This window comes from Sturnira hondurensis, unplaced genomic scaffold (genome assembly GCF_014824575.4).
Source record: "Sturnira hondurensis isolate 20B ecotype Veracruz unplaced genomic scaffold, ASM1482457v3 Scaffold0000648, whole genome shotgun sequence".
NCBI classification, from domain to species: domain Eukaryota; kingdom Metazoa; phylum Chordata; class Mammalia; order Chiroptera; family Phyllostomidae; genus Sturnira; species Sturnira hondurensis.
In genome coordinates, this window is record NW_028073279.1 from 11,889,690 (window position 1) to 11,911,833 (window position 22,144).

General features: G+C 37.7%; 1 protein-coding gene and 1 non-coding gene across 6 annotated transcripts in view; one reads left to right on the forward strand and one right to left on the reverse strand.

The window, feature by feature from the left end:
• Positions 1-22,144, reverse strand: part of PATJ (PATJ crumbs cell polarity complex component) — a 330,197-nt gene that overhangs the window by 252,546 nt on the left and 55,507 nt on the right. For all 5 annotated transcript variants that reach the window (XM_037043696.1, XM_037043706.1, XM_037043682.1 and 2 more), the window contains exons 15-17: positions 14,916-15,050; positions 10,183-10,344; positions 6,186-6,317 (exon numbers count right to left, since the gene is read on the reverse strand). In XM_037043696.1, the coding sequence (XP_036899591.1) occupies positions 6,186-6,317; positions 10,183-10,344; positions 14,916-15,050 (429 nt within the window). The remainder of the gene's footprint in view (positions 1-6,185; positions 6,318-10,182; positions 10,345-14,915; positions 15,051-22,144) is intronic.
• On the forward strand, positions 3,569-3,694 carry LOC118985759 (small nucleolar RNA SNORA28). Its single transcript, XR_005066191.1, has one exon. It is a non-coding gene; the product is annotated as a small nucleolar RNA SNORA28 (small nucleolar RNA).

Genomic DNA, 22,144 nt, shown 5'->3' on the forward strand with positions numbered 1-22,144 from the left:
TCTTGTGAGGAATACATAAAGCAATTAGAACAATGCCTAGTAAATAGTAAACACTCAGCAAATTGTCAGCTCTTACTATTGAATATGTATTAATTGTATTTGTATAATAATTAATAGTCATCTGAATACTAGTAATATTTCAAGGAATAAAACCACTTAATATAAATATTAGGGAATCAAGAAAAAGATAACTAGAACACAATATGTAAACCACACTTAGAAACTGACAAGAAACTATACTACAAAACCTTATAACCAAAGTTCAGAAGGGTTTTATGTTGCTTAGAGTACATAGTGAGCCACAATATTATTGCTCTTGACAAATTAAGCACATTGCTATTCTCCATGATACAACCCTATAAGCCATGCTGTTACAGTGAACAATCAATGACTCTTCTAACAGGGTGCATACACAGGGCAGGGTTTTAACTAGCGACCACATGGAGGAGTACCTAGGAATATTTGAGATGAACAAATATTCTACCTTTTTTCAAATAAAAGTCAATAAAGTTACTATCACTTTACCCTAAAATCTAATAAGAAGACTTGCAACCTGAACCATTTGTACCATGTCTTCCCTGTTGCTTTCTCCTTTACCTTTGCTCCAATCTATTTTAAATGCCTTTCAAGAAAATGAATTTCTCCACTTTGCTCTTTGACTGAGCTATAGAACTGCTTAGTAGATTTGGCTCCTTTGTTTCAGGTATAAAAATATACTTCTTTTCTCTGCTCAGCTACACAACTCCCATCAATAGTTAACCACTGAATCACCTGTCCAGGCAGCCGCCCATATTTCCATGGCCAACTCAAAACCCTTTATTAGCTCATTTATTTTTTCACTAAGATTTGGCTCAATATAATGTAAAAAGTAAATTTGTGACCAATACTCCACAACTGAGTAATTAAATATGGCTCATCAAGAGTTGGCAGCTTTTAGCCCTGGCTGGTGTGGCTCAGCGTCTCAGCGGATTGAGCTACAGCCTGTGAACCAAAGAGTCACCGGTTGGATTCCCAGTCAGAGCACATGCCTGGGTTGTGGGCCAGGTCCCCAGTGGGGGGTGCACAAGAGGCAACCACACATTGAAGTTCCTTTCTCTTTCTCCTTTCCTTCCCCTCTCCCTAAAAACAAATAAATAAAACCTTAAAAAAAAAGAGTTGGTGGCTTTTAGCCCCGACTGCTGTGGCTCAGTGTGTTGGGTGTCATCCTGTAAACCAAAGGGTTCCTTGGTTTAATTCCTAGGTATGGTTTGCAGGCCAGGTCCACAGTTGAGGTATGGGTGTGTGGGATGCAACCAATTGATGTTTCTCCCCCTCTCCTTCTCCTCCACAACCTCCCAAAATAAATAAATAAAATATTTTAAAAAAAGAGTTGGCTGCCTTTTAAATGCAGTTTTACGATTAAATTTAGACTTCTCTGCATAAAGACATCTAAAATTAATTTTTCTAATTTCACTAAATAGTTGAAAATTGATACAGTACATACATATTATATAGTATGACTCCATCTTTGAGAAAAATGTAAAACCTTTTGACTTTATTTTTTAAGTTCAATCGTTACTAATAATATTCACATTTGCATAATAATGTAACATTTCTACTTCTTTACATGTTAATCTACCTGGCCCACAACAATCCTTTGAGCTAGACATTATTATGCCTATTTTATGAATGAAGAAATTGCATAAGCATCCATGAATAAATGTCAAATATAATTTTGTCAGGCTCTTGAGGAATTTCTTATTATTCTAGAGAATAACCTATTAGTGAGAAAGTGGCTAACTGAAATTAACATTCCAAAATAAATTTTCAGTCTCAATGCTGCTAATGCAGGTCCTTTACAACCAGGAAGCTCTCCCACTCTACTAACACTTTCACCAACAGCTAAGGTGGCCAACATGTTTCCATCATACTTCTTATTCTATACATGCTAAGCCTGGGGGTGGGGGTGGGGACCTGCACTGGCCCTATTCAGCTACCCAATAAACTCATACAGGATGCATCAAATACAGTAATAACCAGGAACACGGCCTTTAATGGCTTTTGCTAAACCATCCCCTAGTCTTGCAAAAAATATTTGTAAACTTTAAAATTTATTACCTAAGTACAAAAAGGAATGGTATAACCAATTAATTTAACTTGGCCAAAAACAAATTTAAATTGTGTTTACATGTCATGTAAATGTCATGGGGGAGGACACAGGCAGACATGGCTCACCTTTTCGCACAACCACATCAAAATTACAACTAAAATATAAAACAACTATTACTCAGGAACTATTAATCAGAAATCAAGTTGAATGAAGTCTGACAACTATAGCATTGAAGAAACCACATCTATCTATCCAAACTGGTAGGAGAGATGCGGACGTGGAATAGGCTGGCTCCACACTTACGTAAATAAAAATTTATTTTTATTTATCTTGGGAGCGAGGAGTCTCAGACCCACACCAGGTGCCCCAGCCCAGGATTCTAGTGCCAGGAAGATAAGTCCCCACAACCAGCAAGGAATGAGTCAGTGGAGGAGGCTGCTGGAGCCCTAAGCAGTTCATCTTGGGGAACTCACACACAGACTCACCTACTCAGACTAGCTCCCTCTGTGTTCCAGCACCAAGGCAGCACCTTGAAGGGCACCAGCAGTATTCAGGGAGAGACTGAAATGTCTGGCATCAGGGCAAGCAGAGGCCATTGTCCCTTTGCCATATTTGAGACTCCATCAACCTGGCTAACACTGTGTGACCCTGGCTCAAAAGCATCTTGGAGATCCACAGAGGCTCCACCGCACCCAACTTATGGGCCCACCCAAGGTGCTTTTCCATACGAATGGCTGGTCTTTGCCCCTAAATCCTATCAAAGAAGCAGTATCTGCTTGGGTGATAGGGGAGGCTGTGACACTGGACCCTACAGGACACCTACTACATTAGGCTACACTACCAAGACACAGAGTCGAAGCAATTCTACCTAATACATAGAAACAAACTCAGGGAGGCTGCCAAAATGAGGAGATAAAGAAACATGGCAAAAAAAACCACACACAAAAAAACCATGGCCCAAATGAAAGAACAGATCAGAACTCTAGGGCAAAGGAAAAAAAAAGAAATGGAGATAAGCAATCTTTCAGATGCAGAGTTCAAAATACTGTTGATATGAATACTCAAGTTACTTAGTGAGGACCTCAGAATCACAAAAAAGACCCAGTCAGAAACAAAGGATACATTAATTGAAATAAAGAACAATTTACAGGGAAACAGTAGAATGGATGAAGCCGAGAATCAAACCAATGATTTGGAACATATGGAAGCAAAAAAAAAAAAAACAACCACAGAGAACAAGAAGAAAACAATCCAAAAAAATAAAGATAGTATAAACAGCCTCTGGGACAACTTTAAGAGGTCCAACATTCTCCTCAAAGGGGTGCCAGAAGGAAAAGATAAAGAGCAAGAAATTGGAAATCCATCTGAAAAGATAGTGAAAGAAAACTTCTCTTTGTGAAGGAAATAAACATGCAAGTCCTGGAAGCACAGAGAGTCCCAATCATGATGCATGCAAAGAGGCCCACTCCAAGACATATCATTAAAAGGCCAAAGGTTAATGATCAAAACTGTCTGACACAATTTGAGCTTGTTATAGCAACAGAGTCTAACCTATTCCGGCACTCTCTCCTCCATGGGATAAGCCGTTATTCAGACTTAGACAGTGTAAAAAAAAAAAAGGCCAAAGGTTAAAGATTAGGAGAAACTCTTAAAAGCAAGAGAGGAAGTTGGTGACTAGAAGATTTCCAGGTGGGAAGGGGGAGGAAGAGAATGGGTGAAGAGGTGAGGGGATTAAGAAGTACAAATAGGTAGTTAGAGAATAGCCATGGAGATGTAAAGTACAGTATAGGAGAGAGAGTAGCCAAAGAACTTATATGCATGACCCATGGATGTGAACAACGGTGTGGAGATGGCCTTAGGGAATGGCAGTGCTGGGTGGAGGGGGGCAAAAGAGGAAAAATCAGGACAATTGTAATAACATAATCAATAAAATATAATGAAAAATAAATGTCATGGTGGAAAATAGTTCTATATTCCATTTGACAAATGGTGAAAACATGATGCGTACAAATGTAAATGTACTCAAGACTGACTTAAGAAAAACATTCAGTTTAAGATTTTTTTCAAAAGTTTAGATACAGAAGTAAATAAGCTGAGCCTTTTAACATAAATCAAAGCAGCGTTCATAAAATATTTTTCTATTAGTGCTATGAGAAGCACAAAGGCAAAAAGAATATCTCACTTTTCATTGGAAGAAAAATCACTACATGCAATTCGTGCAGAAATAAATGTCAGTACTGAATGTGTAATGGTCACTGTGAGGAAGATGAGAGGAGGAAAATCCTAGAATCTAATAAAAATTTTTTTAAAAAGGTATGTTACAATACATTCCTATAGGAATGCAGTGAAATAAAAACATTTATAACAGACTACATGTATCTTTTAAAGTGTGAAGCTCAAAGAAATGTTTTCGTTAACTGGAGATTAACCTGTTAAGAACTATCAAGTTTTTCCCCACCTTTTACTGAAGTTTTTTTAGTGTCTAAAGCACTTGTCTGCTTTAAATGTGCAATATTCAAAACCTAAAACTTGCAGATAATGTCATTTAACAGGATAAAAGCAATCGCGATAATATATTTATTATCTGAGATGTAAAATATATAGTTTCCAATGATAATATATATTTCTATGTATTATATTTATATATACATATTCCAATATATATATGTGTGTGTGTGTGTATTCCAATGATAATGGAAATGTGGCTGAATCTCCAAGACCACATCTGAAAGATATTTCCTAAACTAGACCCTAATTATCAAAATGCTTAACAAGAAATCCCACTGAATGTGTTCATTTAGTCACAGTTAATTTTGGCTAACCTAAACTTTTTGCAGTCATTCTGCAAATATTTGTTAATCACCTACCACGTGCTAGGTAATAGAACTACATTGGGGAGGAAAATAATGACATATACTGGCCATTTGTTTTATATGCTCTAATATTAACAAATGTATAAACTTTCAGAATCTTACAGTACTAATACTTTCTTATAAATATTCCCCAAAATGTATATTATTTGGAATCAACAACTCATAATTCAATAATATTCCAAAGAGAAGTTCTAATAACGAAGAAGGTTATCTGGCACAGAAGTATGCCAGCAAGAATGAAACATATATAATCTATTTCAGTAATCTTAAATCACACTGCCAAAATATGGAATTTAATGTCTTACACAATGCCTAAAGTATTTTTCTTTTAATCTATTCCCGATTGCCTTATTATATTAAAAACAAAAGAATTGATTTTTATATCACTTGGCATTTTATGTCCTTTGATAGAATACATTTTGCTTTATTAAACCACAACGTGTTTAGGCAGCACAAATGTATTAAAATATGCATCTTAAAAGTGAAGATATTTCTTGCCCACAGTTTTAATTCCCATAATCATCAGAAGCTCTAAAAGTATTATAAACTGGTAAACTGGTAAGACATACAGATGTCTCATTGTGACCTTTCATATCATTCGCCAAATGCACCAGTAACTTTACCCTAGTCATATCTGGGGTACATGTAAATATATAAATATCATGTGTCCCATTATTAAATAGAAATACATCATTTCATCAAGTAGAAATTGTACATTTAGGTAAGCAAAACTATAAAATCCTCCATGTGAAGGGGAGGAATAGGAGGATAATTGGGAATGACTACTAATATGTACAGGGTTTCTTTTGGGGGTGATGGAAATGTTCTAAAATTAGACTGTGGTGATGGCTGCATAACTCTGAATACTAACAGCAACCAAACTGTATGTTGTAAATGGGTGAATTTTACATATATAAAATATATCTCAATAAGCCCAGGGGGTGGGGCCTCTATATAAAAAAATTCATCAAGTTCCAGTCTCTAAAAGTATCCATGGGTATAAAACTATGCTTTCTTTATTATATCATCCATTATTTTATTGACTAAGGGAGCTATCAATTGCTAAGTTAACAATGGAAGCTATGACACCTCATCTTCTGACAATAGCATTATACATCAAATCATTCAGTTCTGCCAGTCAATGGGTGCCTTAAACAGTTCACCACTTCACATAATGTTAATACAACTAATCAGTCCAAAAAACTGTACGGAGGTTCTCATACCTGGTAGTCCAAAATGCTGAATCCCAAGCCTTTATGATCTTTTACTAGTTCAACAATCTTGACTTCAGGAGACCATAGTGCTAATTCCCCATCGTCATCTTCTTCAGTGTTGATATCTACATTGTGATCAGCCTGAAATACCAAAGAAAATAAATGCTTCAATTCACAACACTGTTCTTTGTATTCTGAAAAGAACATATCAATAATCTTATAGCTTCTTTTCAAACTGGGGACTCTCTTTGGCATGCGTAGCTTTTCCATCTAATGCTTTTACAGGGACATGCACTGGAGCATAAACACTCTAGTATAAGATTTTCATGAAAATTCAAGCACTTAAAAATGCAGATTGTTCACATTAGGATTTTTTTAATGTAAAGTATCCATTTTATTCAAAGTATTAACACTGACCTCTTATACTTCAATGAGTTCTGTCATCCCATTAGAAGCATAAAAGGAAAAATATGCGATTTAAGAAAAAGTGAAAACATCATACAAAATCAAAGCTTATAAGACATTTAAGTAGCAATACCTGAATGCGTAATTATAGTAGAGAAACAGAGAAAGCCAACACAGAGAGAGGCCAGGACAGGACACAGAGAAACCACTTCTGTTGTCTCCTAGAAGTTTTCAAGAAAAACTTTACTAGAAAAATAAGGCTGATAAAAAATCCAAGTCTTTGGGAATCATGTAAGTCTAAAAACAAATAAAAATCACTGACACGAAATAATGGAAATCTCATCTTGGAGGAAGTACTTCAGCACAACTACCCTGGGTTATTTCCCCTGCCTTCACCCCTGCTTTTTCATTCTGCAAGGATATCACTATAAATATTAACACTAATTTTAAGGCTGTTAATAGCTGTTGAACTTGCAACATGTAGGTAACAAAATCTAGGCTAGTAGGCTGTTAAAATTTAGCCTCAGTTCACAATTTTCTTTTACATCCTATAAGCTCTTAATACCAGACCAAGAAAAATCACTTCTTTTGAAAACTGCATAGAACTTTGTATCAGTTCTATTTTCACATACTATGATGACACAGTTATCAATTGTAGAAAGTGTGTCACTTTTCAAATTATTTTTTATGTCCCCTATGTTTAAAAGAACAAAAAGAAAACTATTCCTTAACAATGAGTAATGTTTATCACCCAAATCCCAAAACCCCAAATCCCTCTATTCCCCTCTACTCGGGGGGGAAAGAGTCACTGCCGCATGGAATTCTCGGAAGCTAAGTGATACAGGGTCAATGACTTAACTACGCAGAACGAGAATAGCTGCTCCAGCCTTCTGCCTTTACACTATTAATAGCACGGTATTGTTGTTTTTTATATGATTTAACTTCTCTAAAATACTCTGAATTTCCATCTGAAGCTCAAGAATTATATTCTTTTTTCTTTGTAGCCCTAGCAACTAACAAAATGTCTGACTCACAGGGTAGGATGAGAACTTTTAGCAGGCTACCATAGAGTTTACCATGGTTATCCACTCAACCCACAGCAGTGCCTGGCTCACCACAACCACTCAACAAATATTTGATCAAGGTATATTAGTATTGATCAAATACAAATCACCCATCCTTCAGTGGGTTTTCCGTGCAACTCTTTGAAAAAGCTACAGACTAAGTAATGATTGTTAAAAGCAGACTTCTTAAAACTGTAGGTAATCTTGATAAATAAAATAAGAGTGTATTATTTCTACAAATATAATTTTCAGTGACCTGTATAAGAAAATTCACTTAATGGAATAAAAATTGGCGGGGCGGGGGGAACCCCTCTAATATGGAAGAGTAAGTAAGGCACCATAGCTAATACAAAACCATGTTTTAATTAGGGTTGATCCAAACCTCAAACTGTCCCTGCAGGACATGGAAAGCCAAGACGCAATTCATGGTAGATTGAATCTAAACATGGGAACAATTTCTTGGTTCTTGAATTACAAAACTTGAAATTAGTGGGAGTGTTCTGGATCAATAACCTCTGTATATATCAGCCTGATGTGAGGAAATGATATACTTAAAAAGAAAACACTATACCTTCCAATAAAAAGTAAAGTTCCAATGGCTAATACAATATGATTGATGTTTTACTAGGGTATTTAATACACTCACTGACTAATGAGCATTAGAATTTTGGCTGAGCTGCCTAACCAGATAGAGTTTAAAAACCTAAGATGGCACTGGGATAAATGAAAATAGAGACAGATGGAAAAGACAGCCAGCATTTAAAAAAACACACACATACAATTATAAAACCCAAGTTTACAGAAATGTCAAGGCACCTAAGGTACACAAGATATTTTCCAACCTGAAATATATCACTTTGATACAATCAATTCTGCATAACTTCTCTATTTACAGAATGGAAAGCAATCAACTAATGGGCAGCAAGTCTGACATTTAGCATAATTCAGAGCTGTTGTTTACCCATTGTGGTGGAGTATGACAGATGGGAGGATAGAGTCAGCAAGCTGGGCTGGTGATTTACACACCCTACAACATTAGATTAAAGGCATTTTTATCAACCTTTAGAGGTAAGCCATCTCCCACATTAAATTTTAGTAAAGATAGTAAGAATCACAAAAGTATGGCATTTGAGTCCCTTCTTTGAAGTATATTTTACTAAAGATAAACATTTAAAAAGAGATTCTCAATCAATAATTTACCAAGAACTTCTTATATGCCCAGTACAGAACAAAAACACTACGAAATACAAAAAAAATCAAGATATGACCTCTGCCCACAGGAGCTGACAGTTTTCTGGTAAAAAGAAACTTAATCATAATATCTGCGACTTCAGATTAAAGTCACAGTATCTGTGACTTCTGATCTCCTAAAGGACAGTGCGTGTCCTTTAGGAGATCAGAAAACAAACACGGGTGAACTGGAGGAGTCACGAAGAGCTATAGCCAACTTTTACTGAGCACAATGTGCAAGGCATTGTGCCAGGAACTCTGCATACATTGCTTCCTCTCTTCCTCACATGAATGCATGAGGTGGGTAAGTATTCTAAGTATCGCCACTTTTCAGAGGAAGAACATGAACAAAAAGTCAAGTTATTTGCTCAAAGATTCACAATGACTGTGCGGTAGAGCAGGAGTAGAGTCCCTGTGTTTTGACATTCAGACCATAGGAGGCAAGAGGAAAAGCCCCATGATCTAAATGTTTGTTAACAGAATTATAATCTAAAGAGTCTGGAAAGGTAGAAGCAGCATCACAGATAAGGTTACAAATGACAATAAGATGACAAAGCATGTGCCTAAAATAGGTTTCATAATTAAGATGCTCTTTTATGAAAAAAAGTTCCAAGAGTGTAGAAAGTGCTATTTTATTCTCTGACCTTCTAGAGGATTTTATAGCAATTTTTAGAATGACTTCGAAATTGGTCATAGATCTTGATATTTTTAAGGCTCTGGAAAAGGGAAAGTCCATTAGATATTCAATACTCATCAACATCTTAAACTTATTAATAGGAACTAAGTTAAACTGGGAGCCAAAAGTAATAAGCCCAAGCAAATAGTAAAAAAAAGTTCTGCCTGGCTGGTGTAGCTCAGTGAATTGAGCGCGGGCTTGTGAACCACATCGATCGCGGTTCGATTCCCAGTCAGGGCACATGCCTGGGTTGCAGGTCAGTTCCCAGTAGGGGACTCACAAGAGGCAACCATACATTGATATTTCTCTCCTTCCCTTCCTTTCTAAAGATAACTAAATAAAATCTTTGAATAAAAAAAGTTCTCTAACATCAAAGTGCATGCACATTAATTTCACCAATATTTCAAGGGGGAAAAATGTTTATGACATGAAGTGAGAAGTAACAACTTGAAAGCTATGCATTGTTGCTATTGAAAGCTAATGTAGTCAAAGAGAAGAAGTGGGTAATATTTTCCCCTGCCCTCATATTGTAATATACCCTCTGGGGCATCCTTGATGAACGGGCGTTCATCTAGGCACGTTCACCAAGGATGCAGTTCCCTATGGGAACTGCCGTGCGTTACTCTAGTACCTCCATCTCAGGAAGAGAGGCTTCAGTGGTCCTCGGTTCATCTACCGAGGCTTCATCATCAAACAACCGTCGACAGCAAACCAGCGTAAAGGGGGGTGGCACTTCTTTAAGAAAGGAGACCGCTTCTCGACGTGATTTCCCATAGAGCTGCACACCATTGACCTACAAAGACAAAGGTAAGTCAGGTAAGTAAGGTAAGGAGGCTCCAAATGAAAGAAATCATCTCTCGTCTACATCAACCTATCACAATGAAAATAGAGTACTGTTTTACTTTCCCTATATACGAAGGATCTAAATTTCACATTGTTTTAGGAGTAACTAAAAACATTAGAAATCCTTAAAGTTTATAAAAACAGGATAAATTTTCATCGCACTTGTGTGAACAAAGTATAAAATGTGTGCAGAGTATTTGGCTGGGTATGTGATGTGCCTAACTTTTCCCGCCTCCGTGGTTTCCCCTCTCTACACTCCGATGCTACACACTTCGACCTATCTCTCCTTAAACACATTAAATACCCTTTACATCCTTAAGACCATTTTCTCTTGCTTTTTCATTCTGCAAGGATATCACTATAAATATTAACACTAATTTTAAGGCTGTTAATAGCTGTTGAACTTGCAACATGTAGGTAACAAAATCTAGGCTAGTAGGCTGTTAAAATTTAGCCTCAGTTCACAATTTTCTTTTACATCCTATAAGCTCTTAATACCAGACCAAGAAAAATCACTTCTTTTGAAAACTGCATAGAACTTTGTATCAATTCTATTTTCACATGCTATGATGACACAGTTATCAATTGTAGAAAGTGTGTCACTTTTCAAATTATTTTTTATGTCCCCTATGTTTAAAAGAACAAAAAGAAAACTATTCCTTAACAATGAGTAATGTTTATCACCCAAATTATCTACAGTTCATATTCTTTTTAGTGTATTATAACAACATTTTGCACCAAAGATGATTCATAAACATGTCTATTCTAATTTTCCATATATGTGACTTTAGCTCAAGGACCTCTGCCAGTTGTGACTAAAAGTCCCCAAAAGCTAATCTATCTGGCTACTCCCAAAAGGCTGAGGCATGAACACAAACCAAGCAACAAATAATATTTTCATATCTAACTCTACCTTCCTGGGAGGGTTCAGCAACATTACTGGTTTTAAAGACATTTCTGGTCTGGTGTTTACTTCTGACAGGTGTAGTGCTAATGTCCAGAATCCTGGCAGGGCTGCCTTTTTGGGGAGGAGCTTTCCACAGAATCTGTCATTGTTCAGAGAACAGAGCACAGTGGGTTGCTGGAAGCAGCCCATCAGCAGTGATCTGAGCCCTGAGTCAACTGTCCCTGGGAACCACTCTCAGGCCAATAACATACCAAGTACTTAGCCATCAGGCCAGACAATCTCGCTGCCTCTTAGTTATTTACAAAGAAATCACCACATAGTAAAGGGACCCATATGTGCTGCAGGGAGCTAGCCCTGGTGGAAAAGCAAGTATCTCCGAAGACTTTAACTGATGAAAGGGCCCAGGAGACAAGTTCAGCAGCAGATGATGGTCTTCCTTGGGAGAATTATAAGCTAACTATACCCCAGAATGGGCAGGGAGGTACCCATCACTGATCACACCATGTCCATGGTACCAACTGGTGCCACAGCACAGAAAGTTCTAAAACCAACCAAATGGGTAATAACTTATCCTGAAAAATAAAGCAAGCACATACAAGCAAGGCAAGAATTCTACCCATACACAGTATCAGTTTTTGTTTCACTAGACTTCAACAAATTAGAAAATAACTTTTCAGGTTTTTATCTTGGAGTACATTTAAATATTTATTTGGCTCATTATTTATTTATTTGAATTGTCTCTAATTATTATGGCAGTGCCTGGTAGTCCTCCCCACTGTACTCTGTCTCTAAAGGGATTGGCCACAGTTCCCATTACCAACTCCTATCTAGGGGGATTTATGGCTGCTGTAAATAGCTGCTCTGGGCTGAGACTTGGCACAGTGTTCTAACCCCAAAGCATATTTGTGTTTCTGGTTTTAAACTCTAAGGAATACATTAAACACACACAAACACACTTTAAGTTCAGGAGTTTATTTGGCTAACTTTACAGAGATTTTTGAAAATTATTATTTCTACATTTGGTTACTCAGAAGCAACCAACTTGTATTTTAGAGTTCACAATATTTCTCTAGGTCTTTCAACTTGAGACCCTCAGAAGTGCTGTCATGTCTCAACTGTTCAGACTGTGACTAGAAAATGCACACACACACGTGTACTCATTTGCAGAATACATGATACTGCATAAGTATTGTGCCGATACATTACCGCACTCAATCCTCACTCTGCCTATCACATAGAGACTGCTTATGCCTCTCCACAGTGATAATATTGCCAACATCTCACAGTGAGATAATGCTTTAGAGCTTACGTGGATGACACTCCATTAAATCCTCACAAACGCATAGTGAAGTAGGCATTTATTGATTCTCAAAAAAGTTGAGTGACATGCCCAGGGACATGGTTATGCTGTGGCAAATTCAGAACCAAAAGCAGCTCTTCTGACTTGCAGATCTGTGCTTCTTTCTGTATTCCAAGTTCGTTCACCCAAAACCTGCACTTACAAATTCATGTTTTCATGCTACCTTATGACACCACATTCTCTTACAAGGCTGAAGGCCTATGAAGTTCTAGTCTTGGCTAAGGCTCAGAGAACTCAGTTGGTGGCTGGGATCATTTATACTTGGTCTACTCAGATCCAGCTAACATTTCTTTATCACCTACCACATACTAGTGGTGAATTATACACCAAATTATACACTAAAAATGCTTAAAATGCAAATTACATGTTTTGTATATTTTACCACAAAAAAGTGAACTAAACTGATTTTGGCCCATATTTCCACATCTGCCAAAGTAATATGTCTCATTTCTCCATATCTAACAGCTACATATTAGACAGGTGGTTTGCAAATGGTCTCCAATCTACAGATTGCCATGTGTGATACCCACAAAGCTATGCCATGTACCCAGCAAATCAGAAAGACATGATTCTGAATAAAAAACCATAAGTGATATAGTAAAACCTAGAGCCTTAATCGCCAATAAGCATCCCACTATCATTCCATGAACAGCTAAAAAACTTACTACCTTTTATAAGACTCCAGGGCACTGCCCTCCCAAACCTATGGCAGAATTTGATGACAATCAGTCATAGCCCTTTTCCCTCAAACCTTAAGACCGTACTCTTCTAGGTGGCTGGACACTGCTAAGAAAATGCAGTTTCACTCAACAAAAAACCTGTTTGGGAGCTTTGTCATCCCACTTTGAGAAAACATAAATTTTAGAAAGAAATTTCTATAATCAAGGCTTGTGGGATTCTAATCTTGGCTAAGGCTACTAGGCTGATTCTGTTAAACCCAAACGAGGGCTTCTTGTGGTTCCTTAACTCTTGGGAAGAATAAATCTCTTCTATGCAGTCTTCTCTAAGTTTGACCATTCCCCACATCTTTTTTAAGAGCTTACGAGTAATGGGAGATATTTAATAACAGTAAAAAAAGAGTTAGAAAACACAAACTAAAGTTATCATTCTACCAGTCTAAAAAGCTGGAGGAAATCAATGCCTTATTTTAGTATATGTGCTGCCGAAGCGAGCACCAATGTCTTATTTTTTTATACATAAAATTAGGAATTTCAGTATTGATTGGTTTGTTTATTGCGTTCATTACAGAACTTTTCAATTTAACAAAATCTCCTAAGAAAGTCAAGTCAAAGCAGAAGTGCTATAGAATTGATCTGATTGAGTAGCAGCTGGGGAGCCTGAGTGAGCCCACTAGAGGCTGCCATGCTGGGGGTTGTGAGCCCCAAGGAGACAATCTAAAAAGCAGTGAAGAACACATAAGTCCAAGGTCATCCAGCTCTAATCTTGATAAGAAATAATCGACAAACCTGCAAATACATGTAACTTCACATTTCTAAGGGTCATGAATTAGATTCTTAAAAAGGGTTTTGCGCCCTGGCTGATGTAGCTTAGTGGTTGAACACGAGCTGAGAACCAAAGGGTTGCCAGTTTGATTCCCAGTCAGGGCCCATGCCTGGGTTGCTGGCCAGGTTGCCAGCAGGGGATGCATGACTGGCAACTGCACATTGATGTTTCTCTCCATCTTTTCTCCCTCTTTTCTCATTTCTCTAAAAATAAATAAATAACATCTTTAAAAAAAGAAATTTTTCTCAAAAAAATACTAATTATGCTATCAAACTAAAATAGGGCATTAGCTTATTTCTTAGTCATTTATTTAAATAAGCACTCAGACATCTCAGAAGATGGAGGAAATGAAGTTAAAGCATATTATCTACTTCCTTTATCATTACATAAATTGTTTATATCTTACTTTCTCTTTCATTTATCTTTTCCAGCTTCACCGAGATATAATTGACATATACCATTGTGTAAGTTTAAGGTATATAATGTGATTATCTGATGTGTATGTATGTGTGTGTGATTACTACAGTAAGGTTAGTTAACAATTCCATCATCTCATAGCTACCTTGAAGTACACACATAGCATATTAACTATAGTCACCAAGTTTTTGGTGACCAGTTATAGTCTCCAATTTTTCATTCTAAGTAGGTCATATTTCACTGGCATTGGCAATAATATAACTCAGGGGATTTCTGGTGGGAACACATTCTCCTGGAGTTTAAAAACTCCTGTCTATTTCTTTCTAAATTTTACCTCAAGAAGCTCATCCTCTGGCTGAAGGAGGCTCAGAGTATCAACAGGACCACCTGGAGCAATCGAAGAGATGTAATGGTGCCCATCGAAGGAATCCACTTCCATGCCAAGCCTCAGAGTGTGAATGGGCAGGAGCTGCGACAAAATACAGAGCAATAGCATCAAACACCACAAGGGCCTGTCTGGCTGTTAATTCTCCAACCAGTACTTGACAGAAAAAGCCCCACCCCTTGAATCAGATCACCAAAATCCAGGAAGAGGACAATATGGGAAAAGTAGCCCCAAGTAAAATATGAAGTTGCTTGTCTTCTTGTTCGGACTCCTTTTTCCATTTTAGATTCCCTGAGAATAAAGAAGCAGACACACAAAGTCCTACCTTCAGTTCTAAGCCCTAGGCACTTCAAACTTCCCAGTATTGATTCTCATCTCTCAGAACATCCTCACTCTTTATTATCTAATTAACTTCCATGCCCACTTCAATGCAAAAAGTGTCACTTCCAGAAAGTACTTCCTGATATCTGAGTTAACCCACCTCCTTCGGGGGGTCCAGTCTGATCCTGGGCACACTGCCATCACAGCTCACTACATAACTGTGTTTAAAATTTCTGTTTTCATGATTGTCCCCCCTGCCTGAGTGCAGAGTCACATCTCTTCTCTCTATAACCTCAGGCCCTGAGACAGTACCAGGCACAAACATGGGCTCGTTAAATGTTATTTGACTGTAACAGAAAACATTTTATTTTTAAAAAAAAATGTTATTTGAACTAATCCATGAGAGATGGCATCTCATTCAAGATGTCCTTCTCCATCTCATAACCTTAAACAAAAATGACTTTTGATTTTGGGGGAGGTATGGGTGTGTAGTAAGAGGTAATCATTATTCCAGTGTAAGGTTGGTGCCTTTGGCTTAAAAGGAATTACATGCACTAAGCAATGAGTCAAAAGCTAAGAAACTAGCCAATGTCACAGGAAAGAGATGAGTGTCTTGGTGTTGTTGGCTGCAAAGTTCAAAGGCATTCACCAAACTTCATTCCCTTGACTTCCAAAGACTAAGCTAATAATTTCCTATTGTGACTACATAAACTCAAATATGGTAAATGATACTAATTATGATTTATATTTCTTATATCAATAGTCCATTTATCTAAGAACACCAGGTCTACCCCAACTGTTTATTTGATTAGGAGAAAACCCTACATGAGGTCACAATGCATCCACAACATGGCTCTTTCCCTTTTATTCCCTATTCTCTGTGACCTCTGGGCTTGTCACCTCCTCTTAGTATCTGCTCTGAATCCACAGAGTTCCACAGGCCTTGCCTCAGACACCACCTGGTGTTCATCTCCCTCCCACTACAGATCACACAAGCAAATTTGAAGTGGCAAGTAATCCAGCTGACTAAGACCTCAGCAACTTAAAACAGGCATAAATGACTTTTGGCCCTGGGCTAATTTCCTGAAAAGTAAGTGCTCTTGACCACCAAGCACCTCAGATCTACAGCCCCCACTGGCAATAAGATGTTCAATTCTGCAAATGAAAGGTTTAGAGGGTTTCCACTCTTGCTCCCTCTCGGATTTCCTTGTTTCCCACTGCTGCCGCTTTATTCTCTCCTCCAGTCATTACACCAAATCTGCACACCGAGCCAGAAGAAGACACTCCTGCCTTTTTCTTGAATGGTAAAAGGTGAACAAAAACTCTCAGAAAGATGCCTCTGTGATAACAATGTATTCACCCATCTCAGCCAACTCTCTTCCTTCCTTTGTTTATGAGCCAAATCCTCTGGCTGAGAGTGGTCAGTGGGTCTACCCAGAAGTCATCTGCAGCGGGGTACTGAAGCCTACCACTAAAGAGCAGGTTGTTCAATTTTCAGGAATTTTGCAAACCAGTTATTAAATATAGCCAGTACTAAAAATCAGATTATATAAGGTTACAATTAAATACTAAAAATAAATGTCGTAAGTATTCAAAGTCCATCAATTCCTAATTATTTTTAACATATTTTATCTATGTTCTTGAAGTGACTTCTGTTATATATGTATGGTAAAAATACTCTCTGAGAACTTAGAGACTACTGAAGGGGTGAACGACAGAGATGCAAGGATTTGTTTCGTTGCTCAGTGCAGCTGGATTGGGTAAAGAAACAGTCCTGCCCCCACAGAGAAACCTGCAACAGTGAAGTGCTTACTTGGAATCCTTTCCCACTTGCCCTCCGTCATGTCATTTCGGTAGCTTGAAGCCTACCAAAATGTAGGACTGTTACACCACACATACGCTACAAATTGGAACTGCTTTTTAAAAAAATTCTTTTTGAGAGTTAGATTGGACCAGCATAGTACTCATCTGTAATCTAGGTTAATACCTAGCACGTATTTACGGGATATAAACTATGCAAAGATTTGAGCTATGAGCTACAATTATAGGGTGAGCGAAAGAAACCATCTCTACCATCATGGAATTAACACCTAGTGTGGAGACAGACAATATATAAGCAAGAGAGAAAGCAGACACATGCAAACAAAGAAGTAAATAAATAATTCACCAGCAAACAAGTGAAAAATAAACAAATAATTATTTATTGTGATAAGTGGTATGAAGGAACGAATATGGGTACAGACATCAGACGTAACTGGCACAGCCCATTTTGGAAAGTTGGCCAAGAACAGGTTTCACAGAGATGGGGACACATTTAAATTGAGATTTGAAGGATTAGAATGAATGAGCCCTACAAAGAGCCTGCTGGGGGACTCCTTGTGGGGGGTAAGTGAAAAAGATTAATCTCTAAGTTTTTGGTTTGAGTAACTGAATAGACTGTGGTAGCAATTTCTGCATAGAAATGTGTCCAAATTAAAACAAAGACATCACTGTACACACAGAGATCTTTGATGCTTACATAACAATGTGCCCCCCCACCCCAATAAAAAACAAAAGGGTTAAGGAGGGAACTGATTCCAATCTCCCATTCCAGCCCTTTATCAATCCTGTTCTGTTCACATGGTTGAACCGTAGCCCTCTCCTCAAATCCGAGGAATAGCAGGCATCAAGAATAAGTTGAAGCACCGAAGAGCAGCAGAGACTCACCAATGGAGTCCCTTGCCCACCAGACACAAAGCTCTACCCTTCTGGGCTATTCCAGCTCATATCTATAAACACCACGTGCTCCCTAGAAACTTAAACCACAAGCAAACACACATGCTCCATCTTTAATCATGCTGAGCAAATAAACCAGAAATGATGTTTACAAAGTCTGTCAATCTGAAAGAGGCCTACCTAATATTAGCTCTGAATCTAAATCTGAGTGCAGCTGGGTTTCTGGGACTTTGAATCACAGGGCTGCGGGCCTCTCTGCAGGAGCAGGACTGTTTAATTACCTGTCTCAGCTTCATTTAGCAACCAAGCAAATCAACCATTTCGCCTGTCTTTTTCAGTTGTCCACCCCTTTGGTATTCTGAGTTCCTAGAGAACAGAAAGTGCTAAAATGACAGGAGTGGTTGCGACAGACAGATGACTGACAGCTTCACACACATGGCCTATAATGCTTTTTGATGCTCATTCAATGCACTTTGCAAGGGGTCCTATTGTAATTGGCAAAGCTAATGAGCAGCAAGATTGTCATGATCCTGATAGGAAGAGTAAAGGATGCAAGGACATGCATCCAAGGAAATGCATCCAAGGAAAGTGTGGCCATGGTGGGATTCACTGTCAGGGCTAAAATGATCAAGATCAAAGGCGGCCTTGAACCCAGGAGTTGGAGAGATCTGTCATGAAACAAACCACAGCTCATTCATTTCACTAATGAGCTCAAAAGCTCAAAAGCTCTCCTTCTAGGGCCCTAAAACAAGATATCAAAATGCTCAAATAGGAATATAAATAAATGATGTTGCTCAGGAGGGGAAAAAACTTCTGGAAAGGAATATGTATGTCAGTGGGATGGTGGAAAATGCTTCCAAAAACATTGAACTCAAAACGGAACTGAAAGAACCCCATAACTAGTTCTAATAACATACACAGAATATTAAATTTATTAAAGATTAGGTGGAAAGAGGTACTGAATTTACCACAAATAAGAATCAAGCTTTCCAAGAATAGGCTACAACTTCTAAACTAAGGGCAAAACACAGCATGACGACCTCCAGTCAGGTGTGTTCTCACAGGCAATGCAAGACAAACTCCTCTGACTTTTCAGAGACATGGAAAGGGGGTGGGAAAGAGAGGGAGAGAAACACTGATTAGTTACCTCTTGCATGTGCCCTATGCTGGGACTGAACCCACGCATGTGCCCTGATTGGGAATCGAACTGGCAACACTTCACTTACAATGCCCAACCAACTGAGCCACACTGGTCAGGGCTACCCTAATGTTTCTGATAGGCTATTTGCCCTAGTCGATGGCCACTGTTACTATAGTTGTTTGGGACCAGCAAAGTATACAATTACATGCTTGAGAATTGGTGATAGAGGTTGGTTGCCTCTGCAGGGGAGTACAAGGGGACTGGGATGCGAAGGAAACTTATTTTTTGCAGTACACACTTCAGTAACTTTTTAATATTATGTCTTGTCCATATATTATCTATTCAAAAAGATAAAGAATGGCACAGACTTAGAAGCCAGGTAACCCTTGATTTGTTACAGTAGGAGGTCAGTAACTATTTCAAGAATGAGTGAATGAATGAAAGAATGAATGTGCTCTAAGCTGCAACCTGCCTGTCCTATTATCTGGGTGTATAATTTGAAGCAAACTTCAGTATTCTCATCTGTGAAATGGGTATGGATGAGAATAGATATTGTGAGGATAAATGAGAAGCAAACAAATTAACTAAATTAAACTTCTAACCTTAAGGGGATTTTTAAAAATAATAATTCATCAAAATAAATAATATGTGGACATTTATAATTAATCAATCAATATAATAAAGTAAATATGTGTGAGAATGTTATGAGGGAAAAGTGTATCTCCCTTCTCTCATATATATATATATATATGTGTGTATATATATATATATATTACACAAAAGGTTGGGTAACCACCTATAAATATGTAAAGATATACAGGTAACAAATGACTATGAAAATAGTGAAATTGCGAGTGACTTTTTCTTCCAAGCCAAAAATTCTTATAAAAAGTATTTCGCAGGAACAAAATTTCCATTAATAATCAATAACTAAATGTTTCATAATAGCTACAAAAATTGCTTTTAAAAAGGAGCTTTAGGGGAAATAAATGATAATAGAAAAAATACAATAAAAAATAAATAAAATACGTATTTATAGAAAAAGAGACTTGGCCCTGGCCGGGTAGCTCAGTTGGTTAGAACACTGTCCGACAGTCCAAGGCTGTGAGTTCAATCCCCAGTCAGGGCACATACAAGACTCAATCAATGAATGCATAAATAAGTGGAACAACAAATCAGTGTTTCTCTCACTCTCTCTCTCTCTTCCCCTTCCTCTCTCTCTGTAAAATCAATAAATTAAAAACATTTTTAAAGGAGCCTTTAAAAGGTCACAGACTAAAAGTACATGAAGCATACAATTAGGAAACAAAGCTACCCTTTACTGAACAATTCTTATGCATCGGCACTGAGCTACATTAAGTCATATATGAAATATATTTATATTTAATCATCTATGACATAGTGTTATGGTTCGCACTCAGTAGAAAAAATTAGGCTGCTATTTTACCTCCTGAAGAGTTTCCCCAAATGTCACCTCCTTAATGAGGCCTTCCCTCATCAACCCCTCGAACTGCAAACTTACATTCTCCTGAACTCCTTCTCCAGCCTCCCTTCCTTAATATTCTGCATGGCAAATATCACCCATACTATACAACGTACTTCTTTTCTATCATCTCTGCTAAAATATAAGTTCAGTAGGGCAGGGATTTTTTTTTTGCTATGCTCTCTCTTCTGAAACCCAGCACTCAATAGAGGAGCATAGAATAGATATTTAAAAATATCTGATAAATGTATGAGTGAATGAATGAATAAAGAGTAAAAAAACAGCTGAATGTGCTGGTGAGCTTCCATAGGTGGTACTGAAAGTCTGTTCAACTCAAAATTCTTCCACACCTCTATACTAGATATATATATACAATATATATATGCGATGTTGCATAAAGTTGATCTGGAAAGGCGAAACTAGTGAGTGGCAAGGAACTAGGGAAGAAAGGTGAGAGGGACATCTTTTGCTTGGAGAAAGATGATGACATTCTTTAAGATGTACACAGAGTATGGTTATGATCCTTTTTTACTTATTATAGATAATGAGGACAAAGGGTTGTACATGGGAGGATGGATGACTGAAGCTATACTGCAGGACAGACTGAGCCTGAGCCTGCCATGTTCTTCACTGATGACATCTCTTGATTTCTAATGCTATATGGAAACGGAGGCTAAAAAGCTAACCAGGAAACCACTGAAGAGCAAAGCAAAGATTTCAGAGGCCCCAAATGGAGTTTAGTTCCCAGCAGGGAGAGGGACTGGTGAGCAGTCCCAGACTCATGTGGAGCACTTGGGAGGCTATGTCCTAGGAGCAGAGGCAAACCAAACATAGTTTGAACCTTGCCAAAACTGTACTCCTGCCTTGTCCCAGAGATGATCGCCCACCCTCATTTGCTCTCTCTCCCCCTCCGACCCTCTCTCTCACTCACACACACAGACACGCACACGATCTCCTTATTGGACAGAGATAACATCGCTGAAAGACTTGTAGTTGGCAAACAAAATGTCAGGCATTCGATCCAATTAGAGCATGATGAGAGATACAACCAAGTAACCATGATAAGAAAACATCAAACAGTAGAAACTCATCTAAACTTGATCCAGATAATAAAATTAATTCCTTGAAGTCCTTATAAACTATGATTGATATGTTCAAGAAATAGAGAAAAATACGACACATAGATTTTTTAAATTGAATTGAGAATTGCATCAAAAGAATTATAATCGAAAAAGGAATAAAACAATTTTTAGAATAGAAAACTGAAATTAAAATTAAGGACTCAATAGATGGGTGCTAGTAGCATATCAGGTACAGGAAATTCAGTAAACTCAGAGATGCTTAAATACAAAATATCCAGTATCAAAAAGTTTAGTATAAATTAAAGTACAATTTTAGGGAAAAATCATGGATTTATACGAATGATACCTCATATAAGGATATGATAGCCTACTATCATTCATAGTAGGCTGAATGATAACAGCCTACTATGTGCTTGCAATTATCCTATGTACATTA